Source organism: Meriones unguiculatus, chromosome 4 (assembly GCF_030254825.1).
Source record: "Meriones unguiculatus strain TT.TT164.6M chromosome 4, Bangor_MerUng_6.1, whole genome shotgun sequence".
NCBI lineage: Eukaryota > Metazoa > Chordata > Mammalia > Rodentia > Muridae > Meriones > Meriones unguiculatus.
The window spans coordinates 32,926,855-32,948,024 of NC_083352.1; the positions used below are offsets into that span (position 1 = coordinate 32,926,855).

The window sequence follows — 21,170 nt, forward strand, 5'->3', positions numbered from 1 at the left end:
CCAAAAGATGTGCCACCATTAAACAAGGACATTTGCTCAACTATGTTCATAGAAGCTTTATTTGTAATAGGCAGAATCTGGAAACAACCTAGATGTCCCTCGATAGAAGAATGGATACAGAAATTGTGGTACATTTACACAATGGAATACTACTCAGCTATTAAAAACAAGAAATCATGAAATTTTCAGGCAAATGTATGGAAGTAGAACAGATCATCCTGAGTGAGGTAACCAGAAGCAGAAAGACATGCATGGCATATACTCACTTATAAGTGGATATTAGCCATATAATATAGGATAACCATACTAAATCCTACAGACCTAAAGAAGCTAAACAATAAGGAGGACCCTAGGGATACTCAGAAGGGAAAACAGGGTAGACACTGGAAGTGGTAGAAGAAAGTGAACAGCGCCTACTACAGATATTCTCTAAAAGACTCCACCCAGCAGAGGATTGAAGCAGATGCTGAGACTCACAGCCAAACTTTGCACAGTGAGTAGGGAGTCTTATGGAAGAAGGTGGAGATAGAAGGACCCAGAGGGGACAGGAGACCAACAGACCACAAGGAGACCAACAAAGACAAAAAGCTGGGCACAGGGGAGAACTGCAGAGACTGATGCATCAATCAAGGATCATGCAGGGAGAGGACCTAGACCCCCTGCTCAGACCCCCTGTAGCCCATGGACAGTTCAGACTCCATGTGGGGTCCCTGTTCCCTAGTAATGGGAGAAGAGACAGTCTCAAACATGAACTTGGTTGCCTGCTCCTACTCCTTGATTACTTCTCCCTTGTGGGGTGACCTAGCCAGCCCACACAGGAAGAGGATCCAGACAGTCCTGATGGGGCCTGATAGGCTAGGAGAGGAGGACTTCCCATATTCATGGAGTAGGGATGAGGGACAGGAGAGGAAGAGGGAGAGTGAGACTGGGAGGAGACGAGGGAAGGAGCCACAGCTGGGATGGAAAGCAAGTAAACTGCTGAAAAAAAATTCTTAAGGGAAGATGACGGGAAGCAAATATATGCGGGGCAAGCATGTTAACTGCTACACCACAGAAGTGGCCTCGTAGTTCAGTACATTTATGAAATAATTTCAATTAAACCTGGAGAGCCAAAAGGATGCAAATATTTACATTTTGGTTCTAACATAGAAGTTTGTTTTTAGCACACTTTCCCCACACTTATGTCTTATTTAGGTAACATTACTACATAAATTAAAGATGAAGACAAAAATTCTAAAACAGTAATATAATACACTGATTTTGAAAACTGCTGTAATTATGTAAATCTACAATTACCTGTCCAGAAGTGTCTCATGCAAAAATCCATCTTTCCGAGCCTTTTTAAGAATTTTACTATCTTCTTTGCTTATTTTAAGTTTGTGGTCTTGAAAGCTCTGAAATTTCTTTCTGTGAAGAAAGATCTCGCATTGAAAAAAACAAATCTCAAACTTTTATTATGTTTCCTTACTAAATTCCAAATACTATTATGTTTTCCAACATATTTATTTAACAAATCTAACTGTATAAGAGTCCATAGTTTCTCTACTACAAAGGTGGTTTTTATGATCCATCAAGAGGGCTGCCATATGTGCAGCCCTGCAAAGTTTCCTTCTCCTAGCGATGTTGGCTGGTTGAAGACCTTGTGTCTGGAACATGAATGGCCCCTGGGTGGTATGAAAGCAACTCTACTAAAGAAAGAGAGCTGACCAACCCAGGCAGCTTTAGCTTTAAACAATGGAAGAATAACTAGGAAAACTGAGGCTGTAAGAAAAACATTCAGCTCAACCTGGCTCATCCTTGAGTTTCCATTTTTGGCTCTTCTGGAGCTTCAGGTACCTTACTATCAGGGGGCCTGAGAACCCTGACTACCAGAATGGAGTCTGAGAGGAGAATACATACACATAGTTGATTTCACACTGCTTCACATTTCCTTTGTCTTCTTCTGGGATGTCATCTTTTTTCTTGGTTTCTCTTTCAGCACAGGATCTAATCTGGATATTAAAAAGAACCCAGTAGGTTACACATTTATCTTCCTCTTCCCATTTGCTAAGCAAGAACACTTTACGTGTTCTTTTTTAAAGTGAACCAAGAAAACAATTAACTCAGCAGTTAGATTTAGAAAAGACAAGCTCAGAAATGTGATGTAATTTTGATTTCACACACATATAATTAATAGAATCACCTGGTATTATATGTAATCTGAAACAAGGCTTCTGCAGATTCCAGTTAGCTACCTGAGGATCTGGGGAGTCTATTGAGAACGTCACTGATAGATGAAGGTGTCTGTGTAACTTTTATCATTAAGTGAAAGCAAAGAGTAGCATTATGGAACTCTGCTTGGAAGAAGGAGCTTTCCTTCCAGTTAGTGACTTCCCTCAAAGTATAACAAACAATTGTTTTAACTTCTTCATGTTTCTCCTCATGTACAGAGTATATGGATTCACATAGAGGACAAAATCTGAGCACCAAAGACCCAAAAGTTCTACTAAGACTTTTATGTTTATTTAATAGCTAATATCATAGGTGCCAAAGTAGTTAATAAAACAATTCCACTTATGAGTGTTGACAAGAGTATACAGCCTTTCTGTCAGGCAACTTCACAGTAGCTAACAATCACAAAGCATAAAAAATTTTGCTTCTGCAGATTTAGTCATGTGTTACAGTACTGTTTTTGAGAACAAAAGCCAGGAAACAATCTACATTTCAACTTATAAGTGACTGATTAAATAAAGTAAGGAACATCTCTAAAATGGAACACTATTTAGGGGATAAAAAGGAGGAAGGGGGAGACTTCTGACACAGATATACAAAGATAATCTCCAAGATATAAAAATTAAGAAAAACAAAAAATGCGTTTATATATTCATATCAGACATAAAAAGCAAGCAAGCCAGCAAGCAACAGTAAAACCAAACCAAGAAAATAATGGGAAAAGGTAGGGACAGGGCAGAGATAGGAACTAGATGAGCCATGCAGGTAGGAGACAAGAGTCTTTGAATGTTTTTACTTAAAACTTTCATGCTTTACAAACATCTATCTTAAAAATTAAATATTAGAAAAAAACTAAAATTGCTTTCATTATGTAATTTCTTAATTACACTGCATAAATATGACATTACTAGATTTGTGATTAAAAGTAAAGCACATCTGGATCAGGACAGAAAAGGATTTAGGCCTGGAAAGTGACAGTAGGCGGCTGTCCTGTGTTTTATAGACGTCACTACTAGCTTGTAGGAGGTGGTTACCTTTATCATTTCTTCTTCTCCTGCTGTTTTATTCTTTGCTTCTATATCGCCTGCTTCATTACATCTAATAAAGCAGCTATTTGAGGCCAGTAAAGCCATTTTCCCCTAAATAAAACAAAGAAAATAAAATCAAGCTATGAAGATTTGCAGAAATCTTAAGTCATTATACTAATTTAAAATTATCTCCCCAATTCTAAAATAAAAAATAATTTAGAGAAAGCATGGAAAATACAAAAACATACAGAAAGTAGAAATCAAAATCACCTAAAATCTTGATCTTTCAAATATCATGACAATAAGCATTTTCTGTGTGTTTTTCTATTGGGTTGGGGACTGCAGCTCAGTGGTAAGAGCATTTACACTGTCATTTCCTTTCTTCTACTGGGACAGCATTCTAACCACACAAAATTAATTTAATTCCTGTCTCTGAAGACACAATTATCTTCAAAGAAAATAAAACTTATGAATAATATACAGTTTATTGAAATAATGATATTTCAAGTACAATTTATTTTCTCCATAATTAAAAGCATTAAAAGGCTAGCCTTTAGCAGAGAGGGGATTTTGTGTAGAATGATATATTCTTTTAGGGGTCTAATGCTTATGATTAAACGGATTCCTCTTAAATGAAACCTCAAAAACTAATTTTCTTGTGAATCTGAATATGAATTATATTTAAGTTCTCCTAATAACTGCAAGGTTTAATCATATTTTTTATTTGGACGATTCTCTTGAAAAATTCTGTATATCACCAGGAAAGAAAATGTACAAATCCAATAATTACAGAATAACTTTGAAATGCCCTGTTAAAATAGCATGAGTAAATGGATTTTGAATAGTGTCTTATTCAAGGTAGCAAGGACTCCACTGTATATGGCTACACACTCCAGCCTCCACCCGTGCTGTGGATCACTCCAGTTTTGCAATTTAACCTGTTATATGAGTGATTTTAAGTCTTTTGTTTAAATTGTAAGAATGGAAAGTATTTTCCTAAAAGTAAAAGGTCTTGCCCTTTGTTATCCTGACCTATGATATACTGGTCTTTCCTATTAGTATAATTTGTATTTTACTTGTATATTAGTCATTTGGTGTGTAAGATCTGAGCATGTGTGCAGAGGTCAGAGGACAGCTCTGTGGAGTCAATGGTCTCCATCCACCTTTACATGGGTTCTGATAATCAAATGCAGCCTGTCAAGTGCTAAGCCACGTCATAGGTCCTGGTATCACTGTTATTAACTAGTCCTGGAAAAAAAAAACAACAAGGCCCTCCAACCTAGACAGAGGTACAAGAGCACAGAAAATGCCACAGTGATAATGGCATATGATCCATGATAAATATTGTCGTTCTTTGTCCAACTCCCACAGCCATTCCCTGGGAACCCCATGCCTGACAAGGAAGCAAGTAGGCAGTCTTCAGACCTTCAGTCTCTCTCCTCACCTCCAAATCCAAGCCCATCTCTGGAGCAGACCAACTGTAGTGGCCTTTCCGTCCTCCCTGCCGTCATTCCCAGTGGACTAAACAAATCCAGTGACACATTCTGCTTTCCTTCTGTGGATGCCTTCAACCCCAAGCTTACCTTCATTTCAAAGTGTTTGCTCCCAATACCTAGAAATACATTTCACCCCGATAGTGGCCACACCTGACAGGGTCTTGGCCACATTCCCTACCAGGCAACCTACAGCTACCACACTCTCATAAGAACCAGAGAGGGCAATAGAAGCCAAGGAACAAAGCACCCACCCAACAAAGATAGGACCAGATTTCAGCATCTAGAATAATGATCATCCCAAATCCAGATGCTCAGACATCAGCATAAAAACACACCAGCCAGGGCAGGATGTCTTCTCTAGGGCCCAACAACCCTATCACAGCAGGCCCTGAAAATGCAATACAGCTGAAACACAAAACAAAAACTTAAAAATAGTCTTTATGAATATGTGAGAAGTCCTTTAAGAGGAAATTAATAAATCCATGAAAAAAATCTATGAGTCACAACAAACTGTGGAATGATATGTTCCACAGTTCAAGATATGGAAGTGGAAATAGAAAACCCAAACTGAGGGGTAACTGAGACTTGAACAGGAACCTTAGAAGCAAGCCTTACCAACAGAATAGAAGAGATGGAAGAATCTCAGGCACTGACGACAAGATAGAAGAAATGAAGACCTCAGTCAAAGAAAATGTTATCTAAAAGAATCTAGGTACATGTAAGTAATCTGAGATGTGATGAACAGCCCAAATCGACAAATAATAGGAATAAAGGAATGAGAAGAAACTCAACAAAATCATGCAAGAAAATTCCCTCAACCTAAAGAAGGAGGTGTCTATCAAGGTATAGGATGCATATGGAAAACGAAATAAATGGAACCAGAAAACAAATTCCTCTTGTTACATAATAATCAAAACACTAATGTACAGTAGAAAAAATACTAAAAGGCACAAGGGAACAAGACCAAATAACATATGAGGCAGCTATGTAAAAATAATTCCTGGCTTTTCAATGGAGACTCTAAAAGCCAAAAGGACCTGGTCAGATGTTCTACAAACTTTAAAAAAAAAAACAACATAAACCTTTAAAAGAAACATAAACTTTTAAAAGAAACATAAACCCATCAGGACTTTTCAATCACAATAAATGGAGAAAGGAAAAGGCATTCCATGACACAACCAAATTTAGGCAACATCTATATGAAAATCTAGTCCAGCAGAAGGCTCTAGAAGAAAAACTACAACATGAAGAGGCTAACCACACCTAAGAAAAGATAAGGAATAAATAAATCAAACCAGGGAATCAAAATAATGGGGGAAAATCCCCTCATAACAACAACATCATATGGGAACCAACAACCACGGCTCCTTGATATTTCTAAGTATCAATAGTCTCAATTCCCTAGTAAAATGAGACAGACTAACAGTATGGATTTGAAAACAGGATCCACCCTTAAGCTGCATCCAAAGACCCACATCTTAATATCAGGGATAGACATCAACTCGAGGTAAAAGGATGGAAAAAGGATATTATAAACAAATAGACCTAAGAAGCAAGATAATGTAGTCATTGTAATATCAGGCAAAACAGACTTCAAACCAAAACTAATCAGAGGATGTAGGGAAGGACACTATATCAAAAAATCCAGCAAGAAGATATTGCAGTCTAAACATCTATGAACCAAACACAAAGGCACTATTATAGTTTAAATCACATACGGAGCTCACACCTGACTTTATGAGAGACTGGAGAAACAAGGGACAAACTTCAACATAATAAAGGCAATTTCCAGCAAGCCCATAGACAACATCAACGTAAATGGAGAGAAACTCTAAGCATGCCCACTAGAATGACAAACAAGGCAAGGTTGTCCACTCTCTCCATACCTACTCAATATAGTACTCAAGGTCTTAGCTAGAGCAATAAGACAACTGAAAGAGACTAACAGGATGTAAATAAGACGGGAAGAAGTCAAAGGTATCTTTATTTGCAAATGATATGATAGTATACTTAAGTGGTCCTAATAATTCCACTAGGAAACTCCTACAGCTTATAAACACTTTGAGCAAAGTAGCAGGATATAAAATTCATTTAGACAAATCAGTAAGGCTATTTACAAATGACAGTCTGAGAAAGAAATCAAGGAAAGAAATACATTCTTCACAGAGCCTCAAAGGATATAAAATATCTTGGGGTAACTCTAACCAAGCAAGTAAAGATTTATCTGATAAAAAGAAAAAAAAAGTGAAAAACATATGGGAAGACAGAAAGCTCTCCCATCTTCATGGATCCGTAGGATTAATACAGTAAAACTGGCCATCTTACCAAAAGCACCCTACAGATTCAATGCAATCCCCATCAAAATTCCAACACAATTCTTCATAGATCTTGAAAAGAAAATTTTCAGCTTCAAACAGAAACACAAAAACTCAGAATAACTAAAACAATCCTGAATAATAAAAGAACTCCTGGAGGTATCACAGCCGCTGATCTCAAATTGTACTACAGACCTATGTAACAAAATCAGCATGGTATCGGCACAAAAACAGACTCACCAATGGAATAGAATTGAAGGCCCATATATTAATCCATATACCTATGGACACCTGAGTTTTGATAAAGAAGGCAGAATTATAAACTGGAAGAAAAACAGCATCTTTAACAAATGGTGCTGGTCAAACTGGACAGCTCCATGTAGAAGAATCCAAATAGATCCATACTCATCATTCTGCACAAAACTCAACTCCAAATGGATTGAAGACCTCAACCTAAAACCAGATAAACAAAACCTGACAGAAAAAATAGGCAAATAGCCTATTACTCACTGGCAGAGAAGACTTTCTGAATAGAACATCATTAGCACAAATACTAAGATCAACAATTAATTAATGGGCCCTCAAGAAAATGAAAAGCTTTTGCGTAGCTAAGGACACTGTCATTTGGACAAAGCAGTAAGCTACAGAGTGGGAAAAGACTTTCACCAACTACACAGCTGATAGAGGGCTAACATCCAAAATACATAAAGAAATCAAGAATCTGGATATCAAGAAAGCAACCCAATTAAAAAATAAGGTACAGATCTAAGCAAAAAATTATTTTTCTTTTCCTTTCTTCTTTTTTTTTTGAGACAGGGTATTTCTGTGTAGCCCTGGCTGTCCTGGAACTCTCTCTGTAGACTAGGCTGGCCTCGAACTCAGAGATCCTCTTGGCTCTGCTTTCCAAGTGCTGGGATTAAAAGTGTGTGCCATCACTGCCTGTTTTTTGAGCATCAACTTGTTCTTTTTTTTGAAACCAGTTTGACTTTTATTTTTACCCAGGACCATCATCTGATGTCACCATATGGAATTGTTTTGTTGCTTAGTTTCTGAGAGAGAGAGAGAGAGAGAGGGAAACAAACAAACAAACAAACAAACAAAAAAACTTTGCTAGTTTAGACCTGGCTCATTATTTGGTCCAAATTTCATATTCAAACTACAAAAACAATTTTCCTTCAAAAGGAAAGCACACACATGCACACACACACACACATACACACACACACGAAAAAAATAAAAATGAAGCTGATGCTATTGCAGCATTCCGTAGCAAGATAGGGAAATGTATACACACAACATGTTGTCATTCACATTAACATCTGAAGATGAAAAACCAAAACCCCTCAATGTCCTTATATCAGAAAACCAAACAAACCAAACAACAAAGAAGCAGCGGTCTACAATTCTTGGAATGACTGCTGAACACACTCCGCCATTTTCTCTAGAGGTGCACCAGGACAGGCAGTTTCTCAATATTCGCGCTTCATGGCAAGCTTGTATGTAGTTTCTGAAAATTGCTGGGCACTGTTCTTCATGTCTTCTCCTCTGCTCAGCCTAACTGTTCCCCATGCTCATTCAAGGCCTGGCTTGCCTTCTGTCCTGCACTGGTCACACTATCAGCTGCTGAATGGAGGATGCTGTTTCCTCCCATAATTCTGTACTGGCAGTTAATAAATTCTGGCTTCCTTTGTCTGTGAGGTACCTCTGGCAGGTGTGGTGGAGGATCTGGAAGAAGGTGCACTTTTCTGAGGCAGTGGTAGCAACCCACTGGTCAAAGGCATTTTCAAACAACAAATCAAACTCTGCAGAATCCCGATTAGGATCAGTACCATTAACCTGGCGAAGCTGCTCAAACATTGATTGGGATCTTCTGACAAATGATGGGGAGCCCGCAAACTGTTTGACCTTCGTGATAGATGCCTGTGTGGGTTTCTTGTTTGTTATTAGTCATATCTTAGGTCTGGTTCATCTTTCCTCACGCTGCCAATTCCTCTCCTGCCCAGGTCCCTCTGAGTCCTCCCACTCACTTCCAGCATCAACTTCTTAACAGAAGAAACTCAAATGGCTGAGAAGCACTTAGAAAAAATGTTCAACATCCTAGTCACCAGGGAAATGCAAATCAAAACGACTTTCAGATTTCATCTTATACCAGTCAGAATGGCCAAGATCAGCAGAACAAATAGTCATTTGTCCTGGTGGGGGGCATGTGGAGTTAGGGGAACACCCACTGCTAGTGGGAGTGCAAACTTGCACAACCACTATGGAAATCAGTTGGTGGTTCCTCAAGAAGCTAGAAATTGATCTAACTCAAGATTAAGCTATATCACCTTAGGTATAAACCTAGAGGCCTTCATCCTACTACAGATACACTTGTTCAACCACGTTCATTGTTGTTCTATTTTTAACAGTCAGAAACTGGAAACAATCTCGAAGCCCCTCAGCAGAGGAATGGATAAAGAAAATCTGGTTCATTTACACAATAAATATTACTCAGCTGTTAAAAAAATTAACCATGAAATCTGCAGGTAAATAGATGGAACTAGAAAAAAAAATCACCATGCGTGAGGTAAATTGGACCTAGAGAAAAACTGCAGCACCATGTATTCATTTATATGTGGATGTTAGCTGTTAAGTCATTGCTAAGTAAGCTACAATCCATTTTACCACAGAAGTCAGGTATAGAGTAAGAGACTGGGAGAAGAGACTGATCTCCCTAGGAAGAATAGTTATGAAATCTAAGAATAGAATAGATAGTTATGGATGAATGAGGGGAGGGAGACTGGAATGGTGAATGGAAGAAAAGAGGTGGGCGAGGGAGGAAATATAAGGACTTCTAAAACTAAGGGATATTTGGGGTTGTAAGGAAGCCTAATACAGTAGAAGCTTACACACACACGCACACACACACACACACACACACACACACACACACGAAGGTGAGCTAGATAAAATCCACTAAAGAATAGAGGAGTCAGAGTCCTAATTGGATATCTTCCATCACCAAAGAGCTTCCAGGACTGGGAATGGTTATATCTAACTAAGTTGTTGGCCAAAGGGTCCAAAGGAAAGACTCTACCTAGCGTTGTATCAAAGCAGATACTGAGACTCATAAACTTTGGGCAGAGTGTAGGGAATCTTAGGAAAGAAGGGGGAGATAGTAAGACCTGCAGAGGACAGGAGCTCCACAAGGATAGCAAACACAGGGCACAGGGGTCTTTTCTGAGACTGATAATCCAACTAAGGACCATTCATGGATATAACCTAGAACCCCTGCTCAGATGTAGCCCATGGCAGCTCAGTATCCAAGTGGGTTCCCTAGTAAGGGGAACAGGGACTGTCTCTGACATGAACTCAGTAGCTGGCTCTTTGATCACCTCCCCCTGATGAGGGAGCAGCCTTACCAGGCCACAAAGGAGGACAATGCAGCCAGTTCTGATGAGACTGGATAAGCTAGGGTCAGATGGAAGGGGAGGAGGATCTCCCCTATCAGTAGACTTAGAGAGGGGCATAGGAGGAGATGAGGGAGGAAAGGTGAGACTGGGAGGTGAGGAAGGGGGGGACTACAGCTGGGATACAAAGTGAATAAACTGTAATTAATATACAAAATAAAAAAATAATTAAAAAAAGGGTCTAATTGGGTTCCCTAAACAACTCAGGCTAGTGACAAGGTTATTGTTTGGCCTGTACAAAATGCCTTATTACTGAAGACAACAACTGCATAATTCATTTAACATGGAGAGTTTGAGCTGGTGCCTATCTAGAGCCTTTACTCCTGTGGACCAGTGTTCATGGTACTAGAAGGATGTCTGTTCACTATCAAAGGAGAAAAGTAAACACCAACCCAGCTACAAACCCTTTTCTCTACAATGGTGACCTGCTGGCAAGATACACTGGTGCAATGGTGTAGAAAGCTGGTGAGAGCAGTAAACAACCAATGTCTGATTTATATAAGGCCTACTCCATGAGATGGAACTGCTAAGGTGTCTAAGAACCTGAAAGTAGATAGGCCAGGGACCTAATGGAAAACTAAATACTATTGTTCTGCTAAAGGAATATAGCAATATAATGATACCCAATGACAATCTACTGTAATCACAGTGCTGTGTTTGGCCATTATCAAAGAAGTTTCTTCCTGCAGCAGATGGGAAAAAGTACATAGGCCCACTGCCAGACACTTTGGAACACCAAGTATTAAATGGAATGCCTCCATTAAATCCCTCCCCCAGGGCTCAGTGAATCCCATAGAAGAGGTGGTGGAAAGCATGTAAGAGTGAGAGGGGATAGAGGACACCAACAAATCAAGCATGGCTGATGCACATAAGAACTCACAGAGACTGGTAGCATGCACAGGGCCTGCAAAGGTCTGCACTGCACTGCACGGGTTCCTGGAGCTGAAAGGTGGAGTGGACACATACCTCCATCCCTAACCTAAAAGCCATCTTTAACTGGTAACTACTAACAAATAGAAACTTAATTTTCTCTAAAAGTTAAGAGTCTCACTGGTGAACCACTGCTCCACTGTTAAAGAGGAGGTCCCATGTGCAGCAATAGGCAGCCTACGTAAAAGGCATTTCTGAAAGTTCTTTGTTTCATAATACTGAGTCAAAACAAGGCATTCTTTTTTTTTTTTTAACTAACCTTATAGATCCTATGCTTATATAATATGGCTTCAGATTTTGTGTTTTAATGAGATTCCTCTACGTGCAAACCTGTGTATCTCTGTTATGTGTTTCTCGTGCTTTTTCTTTGGTTGATTCTTGTGTTTTTTTGTTCGATTCCGACATTTGTTTTTGTTTCATTATATTATATTTTATTATTGTTCTCCAGATGCATGTCTGTTTTCTAAGGACACAGAAAGGGTGGGGATCCTAATGGGTGGGAAGGAAGAGAGGACCTGGGAGGAGTAGAGGGAGGGGAACTGTAATCAGAATATACTGTATGGAAAAAATCTACTTTGAATAAAAGAAACAACCCAAAACAGTAAGTAAGTAAGTACTGTTAAGTATAGTTCTTGCTCATGAGATGTCAAGCCGTGTTTCTTAAAAAACTGTTTGAAAGTCACTGACTCAAGATTTTATCCTAGGGGGATGAAAGTAATTACCTCTTCTTGGGAGAATAGCTAATTTATTGCCAAGGAATACACCAAGGCAGTATATTATTATTACTAATTATTTTTATTATTTTTGGTCTGTATGCTTAAATGTAGTAGTGTAAGGGTGTGAAGTTTATGCATGTGTGTGTATGAGGGTGTATATTCCTACACATCTAAAGGCTGTCTTCCTCTGTTACTCTCCATCTTATTCCTTTGCGCATGGCTCAGTGAACCTGGAGTTAGACTGGAGGTCAGCAGGCCCACAGCGCTGGCATTATAGGCCTGTGCAGCCTCATCTGGCTGTTCTGCGGCTGCTGCAATCTGACAGGTCCCCATGTTGATGCTGCAGTGTTCTTGTCAATGAGCCATCTCTCTAGCCCTGATGCATGCTGTGCTGAACTGGACACACCACTGTTGCTGGACAGCTGCTACTTGAACTTCTCTTCCGGCTTTTTCTTTCTTTTTTAAAGATTTGTTTATTTGTGTATCTTATGTAGATGGACACTCTGTCTTCATTTACACATCAGATCCTATTACAGATGTTGTGAGCCACCAGGTTGCTGAGAACTGAACAGGCCCTCTGTAAGAGCAGCTAGTGCTCTTCACCACTGAGCCACCTGTTCTACTTTTTTTTTAAACAGTTCTTGATACATTACAGTGGAGTATTTTCTAAAATTGGTGTATCTTTAATTAAATTTGTTTATACTGTTTTCTTTCGTACACTGATACAGTTCTAAAAAGATATTTACTGAAAAATACCATTATTTACTATTTTAGGCACAAATTGTCAATAACATAGCTAAATTAGCATTCTCCATGTCCTCTTATCAGTCTCTAAAGGTTCTGAACCAATTTATGTGAAAAAGATGCTAATGAAACACCCTGAGATTTGCTTTTTTTAAAAAAACCCCAACAAGTAAATGCAAGTATCCTTATCTTTTCATGAAAAATAAGATGACACGGCCTCAACGGTGGACAGAAACCAGACTGGGAAAGGTCCTCCTTTTTGTTGCACTGTATTGATATCTTTATAGGGTTTTAAGAGCATTAAGAGCATTCTGAATTTTTTCCATTTTAACGTATAACACTATTAAAATCTACCTTTATTGTCGTATTACTAACTTCAATGATTTCTGTTAAACTGGCAGAGCACCTTTATAAGTAACAGTACTTACGTCTTGAAAAACTGGTTCCCATTGTTCTCTTGGCCCAATTGCATCTGAACGCCCAACAACAAGCCCGTCTGAGTTTATTCCAAGATATTTTCCATAGCCAGATTTCAAGGCAATTCTTTGGTTTAATAAAAAAGGTAAATGTTAAAAACTGAGAGTAAGCAGCACTCAGAGAGGCAAAGGTAGGTGGATCTCTGTGAGTTTGAGGTCAGCCTGGTCTACAAAGTGAGTCCAGGATAGCCAAGTCTACACAGAGAAACCCTGTTTTGAAAAACAAACAACAACGCCAAAACAAAAAAATTTGAGAGTAAGAATTTAACTGTAGAATAAAAAAATGTATATACTTACATATTTGTGTGTATGTATATGCATATATAGTAATAAATCCAGACCAGACATGTTTAGAGTGGATATTATATTCTTTACTTATAACCTTTCATTTTGCTTTCTAATCTAATCATTACACAGTATCTTTATATATATATTATACAGTATTTTATATAGTCATCTTTATTGTCCTATCATAGATATATGTCATCTTTTATGTTATTATAAAAGTCTTACTGATTTCTCTGTTCTATATTTATAAAACTGTTAATTTATCATTAGAAGAGATTCCTAGAACAGGAAGCCACTGGATTGAAAGTTATCAACTTATGATTGTAAAACAGGGTCTTTTTAGTAACTCAGGCCAACTCCTACCAGGCTTGGTGATAAGAGCACAGATGTTAAAATTTTAGTTTTTCAACCTACTTTCAAGAAAAAGCTATAAAAGCTTACCTTCTCACCACAAAGTAAGAGCGATTTTATTGAGGGAGAGAGGTGCTGGGAACTAAAATCACCAACCAGGCTAATTCTCTAAACTATGCACCTACCTAAAAATTATGTCAATCATGTACTTCTGAAAAAGTATATCCTGGTTATGGTGGCATGTGCCTTTAGTCCTAGCACTGAAGAGGCAAAGACAGTTGGATCTCTGTGATTTAGGGGCCATCTTGGCCTACAGAGTAAGTTACCGGCCAGCCACAGCTACATAGTAAAACCCTGATCCTCCTGACTCTTGTCCCTTATGTCTGGTATTAAAGGCAGGCATTACCACGCATGGTTAAGTGAAATTAAATTTTAAGGCTTTTAAATACAGTTCAACTAAAGCTTACCTGGAATCAGATAATTTGACAGCAGTAAACTGCTCTGGAGGACTGGGGCCCTCATCAACTATAGGAAACAAAAATGGAAAATATATATTTAAAAAAAATATATTTATAAATATATTATACATATATTTTCTGCTTTAAAAACTAGTTTTTTTCCTCCAAATTACACATAACGATATTACAATATTTGGATACACTAAAATACTATACTAAGACATAATTTCTTTTTTTTTAAATTAATCACAGGTTATTTACTTTGTATCTCTGCTGTAGCCCCTTCCCTCACTCCCTCTCAATCCTACCCTCCCTCATCTCCTCCCTGCCCCTTTCCAAGTCCACTGCTAGGGGAGGTCCTCCTCCCCTTCCATCTGACCCTAGCTTATCAGGTATCTTCAGGACTGGCTGCCATGTCCTCCTCTGTGGCCTAGCAAGACTGTCCCTCCCTTGAGAGGGGGGAGGTAAAGGAGCCAGTCATTGAGTTCCTGTCAGAAATAGTTCCTGCTCCCCTTACTAGGGAAACCCACTTGGTTACTAAGCTACCATGTGCTACATCCAAGCAGGGGTTCTAGGTTATATCCTTATATGGTCCTTGGTTGGAGAAACAGTCTCATAGAGGGGCCCTGTGCCCTGATATATTTTGTCCTTGTGGAGCTCCTGTCCTCTCTAGGTCATACTAACTCCCCCTTCTTTCATATGATTCCCTGCATGTTGAATTTATGTACTATGTAAGACAATTTGGCATAATACTTATTTAGACACATTTCACATAACAGTATGCAAAATACTAAATGCTTTTATTTATTCAAAGACTGTTCGCCCATTCTGGCCAAATCACATGCATTTTACTTTCCAATTACTTCAATTCAATTCAGTCCTGTGATGCTTTCTTGTGGACTAAGGATAAGGAGAAACGGTCTAAATGCCTAACTGTTAACTATACCCAGTTCTAAAGGAAACATACAAACAAACAAACAAAAAAAACTTCAAACTTCTGATTCAATCAGATTCTCTGCTTTCTATCCATTTATAATCCTCCCCACCCCTTGTCTTCTGCTTTTTTTGAGACAAGGTTTCCCTATGTATCCCTCAGAGATCTACCTACCTCTATCTCCTGAGCGGTGGGATTAAAAGCATATGCCATCACTACCTGGCTACAATCACAATTTTTAATAAGATTTTAATGCTATTTTTAATTTCCACAGAATTTTTTTTCTGAAAGTAGTCAGAATGTTTTCAAATGCTTATTCTAAAAAAAAAAAAAAAAAAAAAAAAAAAAAGACATTTCTCAATAGCTAAAGAAGAGTGAGGAAGAAAAAATGTGCAGGAGCTCAGTGTGATGTGGGTCTTGCTTTGGAACTCCGTTTAGACTTTTACACAAACTTTGTAACGTTTTACTGACAGGCCCTGCCCATCACTGTGTCACTATTCATCCCCCACACAAACCTTCTCGATGTGGAGCTCCCAGTGTAAACAGACCATTGTCCAGTGCATGGATATAGGCTCCTTTATCCATTTCAATGGCAATGGTTCCTGAAATCTCTCCAAAGTTGGACACAGTCCACCAGATTCCTACAAAAAAAAAAAAAAAAAAAAAATCAAGGTTTAACTTTTTTATATTAGGGTTACCCAAAGGTTTTCTGTTATTTTTTCATTATACTTATTTTTAAAAGCCTGTATCTGAAAATCATAAAAATCACTGCAGAGAAACCTGGCTTATTCTTTATTGACTTCCTCCTAATTGTACCACCTTTTATCACTGTACAATCTTTAGCACTTGACATTGACATAATCCTAAACCATATTCATACCTTAGCAGTTTTGCATGAACCTGTTTGTTTATATGGATGGATTCCTGTGATTAACATCACAGTCAAGATCACTCTTACCACATGCAAAATACAAGATGGTAAGAGAATAGTGTCTGTGACTGTAGGCCCTATCCTTGCATACTTTCCAGTGGCAATGTCTGTATGAGTTCAACAGAGAGGTACTTCCCAGCAATGCAGTGTCTCCTTTTCCTCAGTGCTTGTCTGAGACTAATACCAAGTTCTCCATGTACTAAGGCTTTCCCACACACCTACAACAAAGCTTCATGCATGGCCCGGCAACTATCCTGCCATGGACAGACAAGCTCTTCACCATTTTCAGTTTCTGGCAAAGTAGAGAAAATGGCATGTCAGTTTTACAAATCTCTACTGCCTAAAAAGTTATCCAGAGCACATTTGTGTCTCTTCTTTAGGATTCAAGTAGCCTCCAGTCAAAGCCCAGAGGTATGTTTTACATGGTTGCAGGATCACCCTAGGGGCCAGGCTGTCAAAGAGCAGCAGATGCTATGAACAGGGCTCACTGAAGCTGTGCACCATGAAGTAAATCATAGTTTTGTTCTGTTGTTAGTGGCTTAACATTGTCTCCTGTGGCAGATACTGAGGCTGAATCTGAGATCCACCAATCCTTTGTTAGTTCTTAAAGCAAATGAAGGTAAATGAAGTTGTTCAGTTTTATACCTTCAACAGGTGTTGTGCAGTCTCATGTACAGTATGACTGGAGAGCATGCTATCTTGATGTATTTCTATGTACACGTAAAAAAAAAACATGTATTCTGCAGTTGTCAGTTACATGTTTTCTATGTCAGAACTGTTAGAAAATGGGGTACATGTTCAAATCTTTGTTGCTCTTCTACTAATTCTACAACTTACTATGAACCATTTTTAAAATCTGTATTTCTTTATTTGGGTGGAACGCCTTGGAGATCCCATACCTAAAATCACACTATTTGGGGGAAGGACTCAAGGCTTTGTGCTGAAGACGAGAAATACCAACTATCGTTACACTCACTGTATCTGTCCAGCATTTCCGAAGTCCTGGCTGGTAAAAAACAAACAAACAAAAACCAGGAAAAGAAATAGAAGACACAAGAAAGAAAGAATTAAAACTATAGTCAGAGAAAAACGTGACTGCAGATGTCTCTACAAATGAAATAGCAGTGATAATGATGGAACTTAATACTTTAAAGAGCAAAGCCGGCCAACACAGAAATATAAATTATATACAATTAAGACGATGAATCTCTCAAGTAATCTAGAAGCAATATATTTCTCTCCATAATCCAACAAGCTTTACTGAGTGAAATGTTAAGTTGACTCTGAAATTTATCTGGATATATAAAGCTCAAAATAGCTTCTTTTAACAAAAGAAATACAATGTACGAGGATTCAATTCTTGGAGCTGGAAACTTTATAAAAGTGAAAGTAATAAAGACAAATCATAATAACAGAAAAACGTATAAATGGAACAGAAGTCAAGAAACAGACCAACAGACAGAAACGCAACTGATTTTAAAACAGCCATTTCATGGTGAAGGGCAACTATTCAAATGGAGGCTGCAACTGGTTGCAAACAGGAAACACAAAAGCAAAAGCCAACCTTTGTGACCTATCTCACGTTATACAATCCCCTTGAAGTGGATGATAACATTAAGAGAAAAGAAAACCCTAAACTAGAGCATGTCCAAAAGGAAGAGTGGAAGTTTCTTATGATGTTGGGATAGGCTAAATAATGATCTCAATGGCAGTAACCGCGAGAGAAAACAATTAACAAGCCTGAGGAAGATCAGGGACCAGCTCCTCAGTAAAGCACTGTAAAGAAAACAGAAGGACTGGGGTAGGAGAAAGGAGTACTTGCCACTAAGGATGTATAACAGCCAAACTTTCTTTTATCCTTCATAGCATGGCAAATAGCAAAACCATTTAGAAAACTCTGTCATACTCTTAATACTGTAAAATACGTACCTATCCTAAGAAATAGCCAATCATCACACACGTAGCTCTTGATCCTGACCCTAATAATAAAATTCTATTATTTTAGAACTGCTTTTTCATGTGACGTGAGGTTTCCCACATCATAATAAAGAATTTCCTTTAAATTCTTTATTAAATTTATTCGTGTTTGTGTGTGTGTGTGCACACTACAGCCTCTGTGTGAGTGTAGGTGTTTGTGTGCATGCAGGTCAGAGGACTTTCAAGAACCATGTCTCTCTTTCTACCACTTGGGATCCATGGCTCTAAATCAGGTTGTCAGGTGTAGCCATACACATCTTTACTTGGTGTTTTATTTTGCCAAAGTTTCAAAATTTAACTTGCTGGGTTATAATAGACAAAAAATTTGTTTTAAAGTATAGGTATACACAGGACTAGAAAACAAAATATATTTGGCTATGGATTTGCAAGAGTCTACTTCTAGGGCCATTTATAGGGTATCTTCATGTTCTACTGTGTTTAGGATTTTCATTCATTTCAGGGTACAAAATAATTATTTACTGGATTATACTTCCTTTGGAAATAAATAAGTTGAGGAATTTTCACTAAAATTCATGCACTTTCAAAGGTAATAGTGTATAAAACCTACTTGGTTAAACAGTGTTTTTGTATGACAGGCCTTTAGAATTATGGTCAGGCTCTGTCTCCTAAGGAGTTTCTGTTCCACTCCACAGTTCTGATAAGGACGAACAGTAGTGACATCTGCTAAGCTTGTGAAGAGAAGGCTCTGATGAGCAGAAAAAGACTTCAAGTGGACACTAACAGATGCGAACTTTTCATACAATAAAGAACTGAAGTGGCTTACCCACAATATCAAGTTGGGCTTCCTCATCTTCTTCTCGTTTTCTCTTCTTATCTTTGTTCTTTTTCTTTTTACTGAAGACAAGAAAAAAAAAGATATACACATGAATTTGGACATACTGATATACGTGTTAAAAATTACAGGATGAAAACTCAGGAGTCATTCCAGCTATATCCTGACTTACAGAAAAATGATCTTTAATAATTTACAGATATTTTATTTAAAATTCTGACAAGCTGCTTTTGCCCCTGTGTTTACATTGCTCCATTAAAAGCACAATCTGTAGACACTGCTTAAAGAAGCAACTTAAGCTTTTCGTTAAGCAACTTAAAACAACCCCCAACACCCCTAATTTCTCTGTCAATCAATTTCCCCACTTACAAGGATAATAATGGGCCCAATTCCTAGGGTTATTATGAGGATTATGAGTGAGTGTGTACCTTCTTCTATTGCTGAAGAATGGAAAATGCTAAGTTTTGGTCAACTTAACACAAGCTAGAGTCATTTGCAAAGAGGGACCCTCAACTGAATAAATGTACCCACCAGATTTTGGCCTGTAGGTAAACCTGTGGGATCGTTTTCTTGATTAATGATTGATATAGGTGAGCCTAACTCTTAGTGGGCAGTGAGTGGGTGGCCTAGAGTTGTGTGAGAAAGCCAGCCAGCCAGTTAGCCAGCAAGCAACAGTTCTCCATGGCCTCTGTATTGGTTCTAGCCTCCAGATTCTTGCCTTGAGTTCCTGCCCTCAGCTATGGACTCAAGATGTAAGCTGAAACAAACCCTCTCCCCAGCCCATGAATTTGGTCAGGGTGTCTTAACACAGCAACAGAACCCCTAACTGAGGAGCCTCAATGGAAAACATTTTTCAGAAAGCTAAACACTGAGTTACCATACATACTTAGGTGAATATATAAAATATGTATTTACAATATATTACATATATATTGTGTGTATATATACATATATATATATCCAAGGGAAATGAAAAAAGTATGTCCACAAAACCCAGCATACTGACAGCAGTATTATCTCTAGTGTAAAACATTTATCAAATGAAGAAAGAACAGAACATGCAATCAACATACAGAAAGAAAACCATTCAGCCATAAATTAGAACTAATACACAGCACCACAGTACGGCTGCCTCTCAAATCAAAATGAAATAAGCTATGTGCAGTGACACACGCCTTTATCGCCCCCGCCCTCCAACCCGGGCAGTGGGAGGCTGAGGCAGGTGGACTTCTCTCTCGGAGTTCCAGGTCCCCACCAGGGCTACACAGTGAGATCCTGACTCAACAACAACGTAAATGAAAGAAGCCGTTAGTGGGGTGGCCGTCCACGGAGGCTAGCATGGCCCCGGCCCCCAGGGATGATGCACAGAACCGAGACTCCCGCCCGAGCTCCGCCTCACCTCTTAGCCTTCGTGCCCTTGAGCACGAGTTTGGTGGATTTCACATAGGAATATTCGGCCATGGTTCAGCACTCCGAAGTGGAAGCCTCTGGTAGAGCGCCTGTGGGCCGGAAGGAAGACGTGGAGAAGGAAGGAGAGCGGCTCTAACGGCAGGAGCTGAGGGAGGCTGTCTGAAATTCTCCGCCTTCTTCAACCCAAGGCTACAAATCTCCCACTTCCTGTTTACAGTGGTCGAGGCGCTACGGCGGCCGCTGAGGGTCCAACCGCGTCAGCGTGCTGATGCGAAGACCCGGATGTTCGGACTTTTTCCGACAGGCCAGGAGAACAAAGGCGCTCCCTTGTGGAAGCGAAGGTTTTAACAGCTTCTTGCAGCTGCGAAGAGCAGGCGGGGATTTGATTGAGCCAATTGTTGAAATGAACAAATCTGTCTGCCTTCTCTCTTTGCATTGGACAAAGCCGGATGCTCCAGGCAGCCACCTAGGGCGGGGCCTGCGCAGGGTAACAGGGATTTATGTTCTGTGGAGGTGTAGGTCACAGCCTTGGCCTGGGGCATCTTTGTAAACTACTCAGTCCCACAGTTGTTAATTGTGTTGTTTCACTAGGGAGCTGTGAGTAAAGCAATTGGGGAGTGATATAATGCATAGTTGTTAAATACTGGCTACAACCACAAGTGC

The 21,170-nt window shown here is 39.0% G+C and overlaps 1 protein-coding gene and 1 pseudogene across 2 annotated transcripts in view; both read right to left on the reverse strand.

The window, feature by feature from the left end:
• Frg1 (FSHD region gene 1) overlaps positions 1-20,734 on the reverse strand; it is a 38,780-nt gene extending 18,046 nt beyond the window's left edge. For both annotated transcript variants that reach the window (XM_021653880.2, XM_021653881.2), the window contains exons 1-8: positions 20,497-20,734; positions 19,089-19,159; positions 15,912-16,037; positions 14,472-14,529; positions 13,318-13,432; positions 3,246-3,350; positions 1,900-1,991; positions 1,297-1,407 (exon numbers count right to left, since the gene is read on the reverse strand). In XM_021653880.2, the coding sequence (XP_021509555.1) occupies positions 1,297-1,407; positions 1,900-1,991; positions 3,246-3,350; positions 13,318-13,432; positions 14,472-14,529; positions 15,912-16,037; positions 19,089-19,159; positions 20,497-20,558 (740 nt within the window). In that variant the 5' untranslated portion in view covers positions 20,559-20,734. The remainder of the gene's footprint in view (positions 1-1,296; positions 1,408-1,899; positions 1,992-3,245; positions 3,351-13,317; positions 13,433-14,471; positions 14,530-15,911; positions 16,038-19,088; positions 19,160-20,496) is intronic.
• LOC132653619 (syntaxin-binding protein 6-like) lies at positions 8,009-11,008 on the reverse strand (annotated as a pseudogene).
• Positions 20,735-21,170: the final 436 nt, after the last annotated feature.